General features: G+C 43.3%; 1 protein-coding gene across 1 annotated transcript in view; it reads left to right on the forward strand.

Moving 5' to 3' along the window:
- The window catches only part of VSIG1 (V-set and immunoglobulin domain containing 1), a 37,328-nt gene that overhangs the window by 23,422 nt on the left and 1,111 nt on the right, over positions 1-12,795 (forward strand). Inside the window, exons 3-6 of the mRNA XM_043570256.1 lie at positions 2,469-2,667; positions 7,208-7,363; positions 7,996-8,115; positions 11,990-12,143. Coding sequence (XP_043426191.1) covers positions 2,469-2,667; positions 7,208-7,363; positions 7,996-8,115; positions 11,990-12,143 — 629 coding nt within the window. The remainder of the gene's footprint in view (positions 1-2,468; positions 2,668-7,207; positions 7,364-7,995; positions 8,116-11,989; positions 12,144-12,795) is intronic.

Below are 12,795 nucleotides of genomic sequence, written 5' to 3' on the forward strand. Positions count from 1 at the left end.
CTTTTTACAGGGAAGTTACAAGTCCAGGGCCTCATGACTTACCTGCTCATTGCACCTTGCTTCATAACCAACACTGTGACTTTTACAGTGGCTTCTTGGAATGTTCTAGTCCTGGCCTAAAACATGCTTTCTTGGGTCTCTGCTCTCTGCAGAAATCAGATATTTTCTCCCTACCCTCTGGCACTGGCTGAGGGCTGTAGGCAGGACTGATGTATCTTGTTGTGATGTCGCCAGGCCGCAGCATAAGACAGGCTGACTCACCCCTCCCCCAGTCTTCCCAGGAGCAGGGGTAGCAGCCAGATGTCTAAGGTGTAGAAGGGCTTCCTTGAGGGACTGCAGGATGTGTTCCAGGTAAAAGTCCACAGGACCTCAAATTGTTGACTAGAAAGTAAATAAGCCCAATGCTGGCTAGTGAAATGGAAAGCCGGATAGCTTGGGTGTTAACCCAGATTAAGGTAATAGACCTTTGATGAGCTGAACCTCCTCCTGGACCACTGGGATACCTTGTGTTAATGTTGACTTTCCAGTTTGTAAGTCCAACAAGACTCCTTTGGGACAAAAGTTAGTGATTTCAGTAGGTGTGAGTGGACAAATTGAATTATAAATGGCTCATTTGTAGCAGGAAAAAAAGCCAGTTGATATTAGAGAACTCGGGGAGAGAAACAGGTTTTTTTCTCCTTCAATATGCTCTTTGAATTTTCCCTCAGAATCTACCTTTCTGCTTTAGTTTAAAAATATATTGGCTTTCTATTTGAAGGGGAATATATCTGAATTTATCTTGATAATATTTTTTGGTTTGCTGATTGCCTTCCCTCCCTCATCCTATTAAGGTAAATAGCACTGGACAAGGAATTAGAAGAACTGGGTGCTAGATCTTTCCCCGCTGTAAACTTTGTGTGTGTCTTTTTTTTTTCCCTCTCTGGGCTTCAGTTTCTTCTAAAATGTTAGAAGAGTGAATTCAATGAATAAGGCTCTTTAAGTACATTTTATGAAAACATTAATTAGTTCTACTGGACTAGCGCAATACCAGTTTATTAAATAATAATCACTTGAACACACATTTATATAAAACTAACAAAGTGTGTGCATAGACTGTGTACAGTGAAGAAATCTTAGGGATCACCTAGTCCCGTGATACCCAAGCTTCAACCCCTTATGTCTTTATGATTTTTGTCATAATTGTGTGCCCCCAGCAGTATTATTTAATGTCATTTTCTATATTGACTTGGTTTCTTCAAATTTTAAAAATATCTTAGTGTCACCCTAAGCAATAATATCCATGAAGTCACAGACTTGATGTGCTAGATATGTGTCTTTGTAATAAGTTTTCATTTATGTGCCACCTAAAATCAACTTATGTGCCTAGACTTGGGGAATACATCTCATAATTTGGACGATCTTGCTTGGGCTCCTCCTTCAGATGTGGAAACTCAAGGTTGGAAAGATGATTAAATAACAGAGTTTCTTATCACAAAGTTTCTTATCACAGGTTGCCATGGAGGCATAACCAGAGGCCACCTTCCCTGACTATGTCACAGTCAGAGGCAGAGCTGTGGCTAAAGCCCAGACCATCTGATTCCTAGATCAGGCCTCTTTCCACCTCACCATGCCGCTCCCACGGTTGCCATTATGATCTAACTATTCATATCTCTACTAGAAATGAGACTAGAATCCAGGTCTTCCTTGACTGTGGTAAATTATAATAATAATAAATGAATCCTGTGACTTCGGGTGAGCCATTTAATCTTTCTGGATTTCAGTGCCCTTATTTGTCTAAATGAAAGAATAACTCCAGTTCTGCCTCCTTCCACGTGAGGAGAATGGTCCTAGCTGCCATTGACGAAGCACTTCCTAGGCCACTATGAGGGGATGGGACCAGATGATTTCTCAGGGGCCTTTCTGCTATGAAATGTTTCTCTTCTAACGAACAGGATAAACCCAAGTTCGCTTCTCCAAAGAAGTATGTGTGTATGAATACTCTAACTTTAGGAAAACCAGATATTCTTGCAGTCCCACTGAGTAAAGTAAACTCAAATCAAACAAAGTCTATAAAGTCGGGGGGGGGATGATGGTTTTGGTTTCCCATCAGGCATTTGTGTTTTAGGCAGTGAGTTTCCTCCAGGTAGGGTCATCAGGTGAGCATCTTGATCTAGCCAAAGCGTAGGAGTTGAATCCTGTCAGCTCCAGCTGTTTATCATCTGTCAGATGGGCATGCATCACTGCTCTGATGACATCACAGAACTGCTTTGTGCACAAGTGAGGAGGTGGCTGCGCACACCTGTGAGAAAGCTAAAGCACCCTACTGGCTTGGGCAACTTTTGCCGTGGGATCTGTTCCCTGTGGGAGAGGATGGGTGGGGATGTTGCCTCTTACCAACAAAGGTGACATCGGATAGAGGGTGCTTCTGGGTAGCTTACCTTAGCCTTGGCCACTCTCCAATTCTCATTTCTGTCATTTTTATGTCCTAGATTTACTATTCTGAAGGTGGACAAGCTACAGCCATCGGGCAATTTAAAGGTCGGATTGTAGGGTCCAACGACCCAGATAACGCATCTATCACTATTTCACATATGCAACCAACAGATAGTGGTGTCTACGTCTGTGATGTTAACAACCCCCCTGACTTTGTTGGAAAAAATCAAGGCATCCTCAAAGTCAATGTGTTAGGTACGGGCAATTTTTTTTGTTTGTTTTTTTCTCTTCTTGGAACAACTAAGACCTTAAATGAGCAGTGAGTTATGGTGCTAATTAAGTCCCAGGGGGTAAATATCCTCCCGGCTCCTTTTATTAGCAGGGAAAGAGAAACACACCACCATCCCAACCTTCATAGTAACACTGAGAAATCACTCACAAAACACGTTGAAACCGTGTTGCCAAAATGGCAGAAAGCAGAAGATAACCCAACCTCCGGGATCCGTATCTCTGATGGGTAGAATGGGAACAGAGGGACAATGCACAGTTGCCACTAAATGATCACTAGCAACTCCTTCAGAGGGAACCTCCAATTGGAGCCAGTCCTACCTGGGGGAGAGAACTGTCAATTTATTATCTCTCCTAAGCTGGGCACAATTCCCACCATTAAACCATTCTTTTGAATAAAGGCGGGAGAGTCCCTTTTAAAATGCGGGGGTGGGGGAGAGGGGAAAATGGGTGATGGGCATTGAGGAGGGCACTTGTTGGGATGAGCACTGGGTGTTGTATGTAAGCAGTGAATCATGGGATTCCACTCCCGAAACCAAGAGCACACTGTATACACTGTACGTTAGCTAACTTGACACTAAATTATATTAAAAAAAAAAAGTTAGCACTATTTGGAGAAAGGACCACATGTTAAGCCATAGTGAGAATTTATTTATATACAGATATTCGTTATGTGGCACTCAGCAAGTCATATCTGCTTTTCAAATGCATTTGGAGTGGTTCATTTATACAGTATTTATTGAGTGCCTATTTTGTGCCAGAACCCATGAGGTTTACAGTGATGGAGGCATAGTTTCTGCTCTTGGAGAGTTCACAATTTTTGGTGGTTTCTAGCACTCCTTCCAGTCTCTAAAAGGACAATGAGAGTTTTGCTCCTGTTGCGGGCCTGTGGAAGTACTGAAGGGAGAAACGAAAGGGCTGTCAAACCTCACCAATCAACCATTTGAGCTAAGGGATCTCCCATTTCTAAGTAATCCCAAATGGAGCTGATCCAGTCATTGTTCCTCTTGAGCTGTGTACATCCATCACAGGAAAGAAGGAACTAGATCCAACCAGTGACTTGATAATTGACTAGCTTGGAAAAGCAGTAGTTGGTAACAAGGTGCACATCCAGGAGAACCATCCAGAATCATCTGAGCTTGCCTCTCAGGTGATGCCCAAAATGAATTGTGAGGTTTGCCCACATCTACCCAACTGGAAAAGAGGGAAAGGTCATCAGGAGCTGATTTTTAAGAGTGGGGTAGCTCAATCATGCTTTTATTTTGCTGAGCCCCATGTTAGGCATTGGGGTACAGGAGGAAGACAAGAGAATTACAAGCCCTTTCCTGGGAGAGTTGGTGCTCCAGTTTGGAAGATTAGTCATGTACATGGGAACTAAACAGTGTGGTATATATGCTGGGGGTCAGAAGGCTTAAGTTCTGGCTCATACTCCACTCCTCAGTAGCCTCAGGCAAGTCAGTCCACTTTTCTCTGGCCATTTGGAGATGGGGTTGTAATCTCTGCCCTGTCTTTACAGGTTTGAGGATCAAATGGTATACTGGAGATTCAACTTTCAAAGCATTTGGGGGAATTAGCCCTCTAAAGTTTTTCTGCTGCTCCCTGGCTCTGGGTTGTCTTTCTGACCAGAAACAACCTAAAGAAGCCGAGCCTCTGTCTGAGGAGTTGGGCATGGTTGGGGGGCCGTGGGGAGCAAGGAGGCCAACTGTGGGGAGAGGTGTTGATATTTCCTTAGAGATCACTCTTCCTAGCAATGAATTTCCCAGAGACATTCCATTACCCAGTGATGGACGTAGATCCCATGCTTTTGCTCATTCATGCATAAATTCATTCAACAAATCCTGAACACGTGTTCAGTTACTGTGTTACACAATGGTGATGGAAAGATAGAAAAGACAGGGTTTCAGCCCTCCAAAAGTTTAGAAAATAGGGGCTGGGGTGGCAGGACACGGTTTAGGTAAAGGAAACAGCAGTGAGCAAAGGCGCAGGTGGTTTGGACAACCATTCATTTGAGAGATATCCATTAGGTATGACAGCCTTGGAAAAAGAAGCTTTGAAAAATACCCAGATAGAAGTTTGAATAATTATTTTGTATACATTTGGAATAAGCACCCTATTCCTTCTGTGATTTGGCACATAAAAAGAAAACGATAAATTTAGAGAAGGCTTGAGAACACAATGAAGCATTTTCATTTACTTTGTGAGGTAAGCCTCTTCCTCCCTGTTCTGTTGAAAGCAATAATGCTAAATGGTAGATCAATGGCTATGCCAGTGGAACATCCAAGTTCTACTGGGGATGTTAACTGGTTGAAATGGCAATCCCATCCTGATTCAGTAGCTTTAGAAAATATATAGGTTTGGGATGTGGTTCAAAGTGATTCACTAAGTGTTTTGCTAATAAAAAAATAAAATGAGAGAAATGTGTCCAGCGGGGGGAAGGCGATCCAATCAAATCATCATGGTGATAATCAGTTTCTAAATCTAGTGACGGTTGCCATGGGGTAAGGAAAAGAGAATAAAGAGCTAAATAGAAAAATACTTACTTTAATTTAAAAAAAACCTGTTTAAACAATGGGGCTAGTGAAGGGTGTCAAAGAGCTACAGCTGCATCCGTCTTCTCACTCATGTGTAGAGTGGGTTAGAGTCCGAGACTGGAAGCTTAACTTCAGTAGCAGGCCACAAAATGTAGGAGACCATGCCCAACAGCAAGTCCATGTGCAAGGCATTTATAGGAATTATTTTACTTGCATAAATTCAATATATTTGGATTAGTCAGAGATAAAGTCAATATATTAGGATATATAGTATCCAATATGTTTGTATGGTTTGGATTACAGATGAGTCAGCTGAGGGGTGGTTATGTTAGGTTACTTGCCTAAACACCATCTGGAGTAAAACTGCAGAGCGAGCAGTCTATGCAGATCCAGAACTGTGCTCTTAACTGCTGCCTCCAAACTGAGAGCTGGAGAGCTGGGGGAGTCCAGAGCATTCAAGGTATAACTGGCCTGAGCTAGAGAAGCTGTGTCTTTGGAGGGTTTCAGGCCTAGGTGAAGAGAAGGAAGGTGAGTTGGTAAGTATTGGAATTTAGATTATTATCTACATGTAACACGAGGCTTCGAATAAGCTGTGAGCAGCAAGATGAATGAGGAAATTCAGATTCTCACTTTCCCATGGGACTTCTCCACGGAGATGTTTTCATAAACAGCTAGAACTCAGTATGTCCCAAACTGACCTTATCGTCACCCCTTCCTGCTCTGCCCTCCTTCCCTGAAAACCTGCTCCTTCTGTATTCTTTATCTCAGGATGACAAACTCATGTACCCAGCTGTCCAAATCAGAAACCTAGGAATCATCATTGCCTACACTTTCTTCTTCATGCCCCCTATTCGTCTGGTCACTATGTCCTGTCGATTCTACTTCCTTGATACCTTGTGACGATTTTCCCTCCTCGCACCCCCAGAGAGCAAGCAAACCAACTAAAGCATTAAAAATGACCATTGTCCTTCCCTTATTTAAATTCCTTCCATGATGCTCCTGCTCTCTGTATAAAACACATGAGGGGCACCTGGGTGGCTCAGTCGGTTAAGTGTCCGACTTTGGCTCAGGTCATGATCTCATGGTTCGTGGGTTGGAGCCCTGTGTCGGGCTCTATGCTGACAGTGTGGACCCTACTTGGGATTCTCTCCCTGCCCCTCCCCCACTTGTGCTTTCTCTCTCTCAAAATAAATAAATAAACTTAAGACAAATACACGAAATACAAAGCTCTCCAAGCTATGGCCTCTGATGCTCTCTGGCCTCATCTCTCACTACTCCCCCCACCCCACTTCGGAAGTGTTTCAGGGTTACTCTTGAATTTTTGGTGCCTTGTCCAGTGCCAGGCACATAGAAGGCAGACAAGTAAATGCACGTGGAGTGAAAGATAAATAAAGATCTCAGCTTCACGTAACACATCCTCTCAAAATGGGCTTCCCCTACCGATGAGGCACACAGGCAAATTCAAACCCTCCAATAGTTTTGTGTCACCCATCCCCAGAGAAATTAATGTCAAAGAAGACTTATAAAGGAAAGGAAAAATATAGCATTAGTAAAACAAATTTTGTAAAAAGAATAATTAACAACTTATTGCAACATATTTAAGGGTCCTATTTTCCTTTAAAACTGTGCTTCAAAAGTGTAAAGTCTGTCCTTAGTCGTTTAGTGTTTGCTTACATTTGGCAGTTTTAATAAAGGCATATTTTAAGACAATGCGAGATTCATGGTTATGAATCTGGGGAGGAGGCCGACAGAAGAGATGCTGTTAGAATCTTAATGGCCTGGTGACTGGAAGGCCCTTGAACCTGAAGTGCTCTACCCCCACCTGGTGGTACAATCAGAAAACTGTCAAACTAACGTTTCAAAGCTTTAAAAATGGAGCGCGCACATTCTACAAAATGACAGTGAGGAGGTGACTGCAGTTGTTACAGAGTGCAATTCCCCCCTCAGGATGTTTACTCTTTGTCGTTGCCTTACAGTCAAACCTTCTAAGCCCCTTTGCAGCATCCAAGGACTACCAGAAACTGGCCATCCTATATCTCTCTCTTGCCTCTCGGTCCTTGGGACACCTTCCCCTGTGTACTACTGGTATAAAGTTGAAGGAGGAGACATCGTCCCAGTGAAAGAAAACTTCAGTAAGTACAGCCCTCTGTGGACCCTGGGTGGCTTAGTCAGTTAAGCTTCTGACTCTTGGTTTCAGCTCAGGTCATGATCTCACAGTTTCATGAGTTTGAGTCCCGGGTCGGGCTCTGTGCTGACAGCACGGAGCCTGCTTGGAATTCTCTGTCTCCCTCCCTCTCTGCCCTCCCTTACTCATGCTGTCTCTTTCTCTCTCTCTCTCAGGATAAATAAATAAACTTTAAAAAAAAAAGTACCGTCCTCCACAGCCCCTGGCAAGGTGTGGTGTGTGTGGTTGGCTGACAGTATGTGTGTGGGGCTGGTTGCTCATCTTTAGAGCTCAGTCTTCAATTTTTCTGGAAAGGGGATGTCAAAAGATCTCCTAACAAGATGACTATGGTCTGGTCTTATCCACAGCCTGTAGAAGCCAAGCCTGTTTTTGGCTCGGAGGTGGTGGGTATGGAGAGAATAGGGATGGTTCCAGATGGGCTACCTTTGGAATAGTCCCACAGGGTCTAGTTGGATCCAGAACATCTCCGGGAAGGGAGGCCAATGTAGGGATGTGGGTGGGAATTGAGCAATTCTGCTACATTGTTATGATCTGTAGCCACATAAGAGATTTCAAAAGTCTATTTCCTGTTTCTGACAGACCCAGCCACCGGGATTTTGGTTATTGGAAATCTGACCAATTTTGAACAAGGTTATTACCTGTGCACTGCTATCAACAACCTTGGCAATAGTTCCTGCGAAATTGATCTAACTTCTTCACGTGAGTTGATCATCCAACTTCAATAGTTTCTCCTTAGGTCAAGTATCCTGGGTCTGCCAACCCAGTAAATGAATTAGGATCCCTGGTTAGTCCTTCCTGCCTTTCTGGAGATTCTGGTGGTTTATTTATAGGTTGATATGATGAATTACTATCCTAAAATCTAATAACTTAATATGTGCTGTAATCTGCCCTAAGTCATTTACAAAAATTTTGTTTAGCCCTCATAACATTTCTAGAAAGTAGATATTACTATTTAGTAAATAAAACAGCAGCCCCATTGATATTACCAGAACGAATTTTCTTTGTGATGCTGTTGGTGAATCCTGGTGAAACTAGCAATCTGTGTCACATACGGAGCTCACAAACTTTCCAGTTCATCAGTAATTTGTTAAGATCTGTCTCTAATAATAATAGCAATAATAGCACTTGTACCTACAGCTAATATTTGTGGAGCACAAATGGTGTGCCAGATACATGGCCAGGTGTGGTGAGCGTTATCTCACTCAATCCTCCAACCACCCTGCTGAGGAGGCACAATGTACTGTTAGCCTAATTTTACTGAAAAGGAGACTGAAACTCAAGGAGGTAAGTGACTTGCCCAAGGTCATCCAGTTAGTGACTGGCACAGCCAGGATGCCTTTAAACCACAACCTCTCAGGGGTGCCTGGGTGGCTCAGTCTGTTCAGCTTCCAACTCCTAATTTTGGCTCAGGTTATGACCTCACAGTCATGAGATCCAGCCCTCCACTGGGCTCTGTCCTGGTCGTGGAACCTGCTTGGGATTCTCAATCTCTCTCTCTCTCTCTTTCTCTCTGCCCCTCCCCCGCTTATAGGTGCACGTCCACATGCTCTCTTTCTATCAAAACAAAACAAAACACCCAAAACAAACACAACCTTCCAGTTCAAAGGTGCTCAGTTACTAAGCACAGAGTTGAGGGCCCGGAGTTGTAAAATTGGGCCAATCGGGGGCAAGCTGTCACAAGGGCTATCTTGCCACACCTTTGAATGGTCACTTAATAACACTTAGGATCATGTCACCTATTCATTATTTCTAACTCACTTGGATCTGTGACTTAAGCATATACCGTATCCAGGTGGCCAGTTCCCTTGGACCATTGCTCTCCTGTGAAGCTAAGGTTTCTTCCTTCCACTTGTCCTGAATCAAACACTTTCTCTCTGCCCCTCCCCCCACTCTCTCTCAAAATAAATAAAGAAACTTGAAAACAAAGAGGTGAGAGTTTTACAAGGGCGCCTGGGGGGCCGAGTCCCTTAAGCATCCGACTCTTAATTTCAGTTCAGGTCATGATCTCACGGTTCTTGAGTTTGAGCCCTGTGTTGGGCTCTGCGCTGACAGTGCAGAGCCTACTTGGGATTCTCTCTCTCTCTCTCTCTCTCTCTCTCTCTCTTTCTCTATTCCTTCCTTGCTTGTGCTCTCTCTCTCTCTCTAAAAATAAATAAATAAACTTAAGAAAAAAACAAAAAAATTTTGCAATTCCAGGTTGCTTCTTCATTCAGCTAATTTCTATTCAAAGGTGAAGGGACATCTTTTTGGTCTTTGTCTGTGTTCTCATTCTACCACAGTCCCTTGATCATTTCTTCTGTGTGTCTCTATCTTTCCCAATCCTGTTTTGCTTTTCCAAGGGTACAGTTATACTGCACATGTAGAGACTCAGCAGTTGTACTTGAACCTTGCTTCCACTCAAATACTTTTTTAAATGATTTTGGCATTTGACTGCCTGCTCACTTTTCCTTCCCTTCCCTTCCCTTCCCTTCCCTTCCCTTCCCTTCCCTTCTCTTCCCTCCCTGCTTCCCTATCTTCCTCCCTCAAAAATTAATTGGATATCTACTATTTGCCAGGAACTATCATAGGTGATAGAGATACAGAGGTTAGTAAGATACATGTCTTACACTCAAGGACTCACAGTTTAACTAGAAGGACACAGTAAAATGTCTTAAATGCTATAATAGTGGTCTGTACAGGGTCTCTAGGACACCAAAGAAGAAACAATTATGCTTATAGAACCCAGGCAACTCTACCAAAAAAAGTGCTACTTGAGCTGGATCTTGAAAGAACTTGCAAAACCTGTTTCTTTATCTAGAAAATAGGGATGAAGGTGAAAGGCAGGAGAGGGATGACAGTACAGCAGCAGGCTTAGGAGAGCGAACAGTCCATGCTGGGGGAGGAGGATGGAAGGCTCCAGAAGGGACGTCTCCAAGGGGGAAAAACATAAGAAACCAATAAAGGTCACCTGGGTAGCTCAGTTAGTTAAGCTTCTGACTTTGACTCAGGTCATGATCTCATGCTTTGTGAGTTCAAGCCCCACTTCAGGTAAACATGAGCCCTGCTTCTGGTGAGCCCCGCTTCTCTCTCTTTCTGCACCCCCCTCCACAACAAAAAAGAAACCGATAGATTATCTGACCTATGTAAATCTAAGAAAAGGACTTTTAATAGTTTTGGTGGAAATTTGGGGGGTTAGTAGTAATACATTTAAAAAAAATCTCCAAATGAAGTAATAATGAACTTCAATGAAAAATTGTAAATGTACCAGAATCATAATATATATACTATGTTCCACAGCTGTGAACATTTGCATACTGCAAACTTTGATATAACAACAACTTGTGCTATAGATATTATCAGGAGAATGTGGGTGGGGGGTGGGTATAAGAATACAATCTTCACCTTCCAGGGTAGGAAGTCATCAAAAAAGGACAAAAATTGGAGAATTAGAACAAGCATAATAGAAACATGGGGGCAAATATCAAGATGATTTTAAAAAGAGAGAGAGAGATGAGTGGTTGCCTCTAGTGAATGGGACACAGAGATGGGGAGAGGAGAAGGAAGGGACTGCTGTTTCTTTGCTAGAAGTCTAGTCAAATCATTCATTTCACTTTGCAATTTACACGCATGGATTCCTTTAACCATAAAAAGTCGAAATAATGATCAACGAACTCAAGTAGCCTCTTATCTCAAAGTATAAGATGTTCAGTCTTGTTTGAAGGGAAGAAGATGGGGATGGGCCCCCTGGAGCTCAGACAGGGTCCCCCAGGGACAGAACTTTAGTGCTGGAAGGTCTGGTGCTCAGCTGGGTCATCTCACATTTGTTGGGTTGTTCCATAGACTGATCTAATAAACCAGATGCCTGTTCATGGAAAGGGGCACATCTTTTTCCAGTGGTCGGAATGCACGAGGCTCCTTGGTGAGCATGGAATCTGTGGGAGAGGTTTTTAGGGAACTACTTCACCTATGCTCTGAATAAGCCTGGTGAAACGTCCCTGCCTGTAACAGAGGTCATTTCTCTGGTTACCAGATTGTAGCTCCACAGGTTTTCATTGGTCAAGAAGATGCCCATTGATGGGGTGCCTGGGTGGTTCAGTTGGTTGAGTGTCCGACTCTTGGTTTTGGCTCAGGTCATGATCCCAGGGTCGGGGGATCAAGTCCCACATTGGTCTCCATGCTGATTGTGGAACCTGCTTGGGATTCTCTCTCTCTGTCTCTCTCTGCCCCTCCCCTGTGTGTGTGTGCATGCGCATGTGCCCATGCACGCTCTCTCTCTAAATAAACATTTTAAAAAAGCAAAACAAGAGAAGATGCCTATTGAAAACCCACTTCTCTAAGCCCCATTTTGAAAGTGACCCCCCCCCGTAGGCATATGTCTTCTTATGTGTATCAATGTGAATGGGTAAGCAACATAGTCAAGCCAGTCATCTTTCTTCTCCCCTTATGAGTCTGGCTGAGTTCTCGGGGTTTCCGAGCTCTGCAAGTCATTTTCCCACTGTATGAATGCTGTAGATATTCTGCACTGGTCACAAATGCACATGTAAGAGGCAGACAGTACATTCCACTTTACCAACCAGCAGCTTATATCTTCCAGATCCAGAAGTTGGAATCATTTTGGGGGCATTGGTGGGCACCGTAGTAGGTGCCACCATTATCATCTCTGTTGTGTGCTTCGCAAAGAGCAAGGCAAAGGCGAAGGCAAAGGGGAAAGGAAGGAAGAGAAATTCGAAAACCACCACAGAACTTGAGTAAGATCTTATTTTGTTGCCTTTACGTGACAGTCAGCTCTTCCTAATTGCTCTTTTTAGCTTAACATGTCGGGGGTATCTTTCTGCTCACTCTCACTGCTTATATGGAGAACGATGATGGCCACCATTTCTTGAGACCTGTGTGCCAGACTCCGTTCTAAGCGCTTTATGTGTATCAACTCATTGAACCACTGCAACAACCCTTTTAGGTCTAAGAAAATGTGTTAATATATCATGCTGATATACTCGTCTTTCTACCAACATGGTCATAAAAAAATAATTTTTCACATTTTTCCTGGAACAAGAGGACCATGAAGGCAAGAGTGCCTGTGGCCCATGGAAATCGGCATGTGGCTCTGCCCACAGCCCACTCTCTTGACCACTCTGCTATTTCTTCTTGAATGTGTATCACACTCGTTCCTTTGTTTCTCTCTCCATTTCTATGCTTCCACAACTATGTATTGTATTGTGCACAACTATGTATGTATTGTGCTAGATAGAGTGAGAGCTAGCGGTGGCTCAGAGCCATGGATTTGGCCCTCAAACACATTATTTAGACCCTTTCGTCCTGACATTACTTTTCCTACCTTTTGAATACTGGCTTTTCTCTCTTGAACTCTCTTTATATTGTTGAGATCTATCCTTTCTGGTC

The sequence above is a fragment of the Prionailurus bengalensis genome, chromosome X, assembly GCF_016509475.1.
Source record: "Prionailurus bengalensis isolate Pbe53 chromosome X, Fcat_Pben_1.1_paternal_pri, whole genome shotgun sequence".
NCBI classification, from domain to species: Eukaryota; Metazoa; Chordata; class Mammalia; order Carnivora; family Felidae; genus Prionailurus; species Prionailurus bengalensis.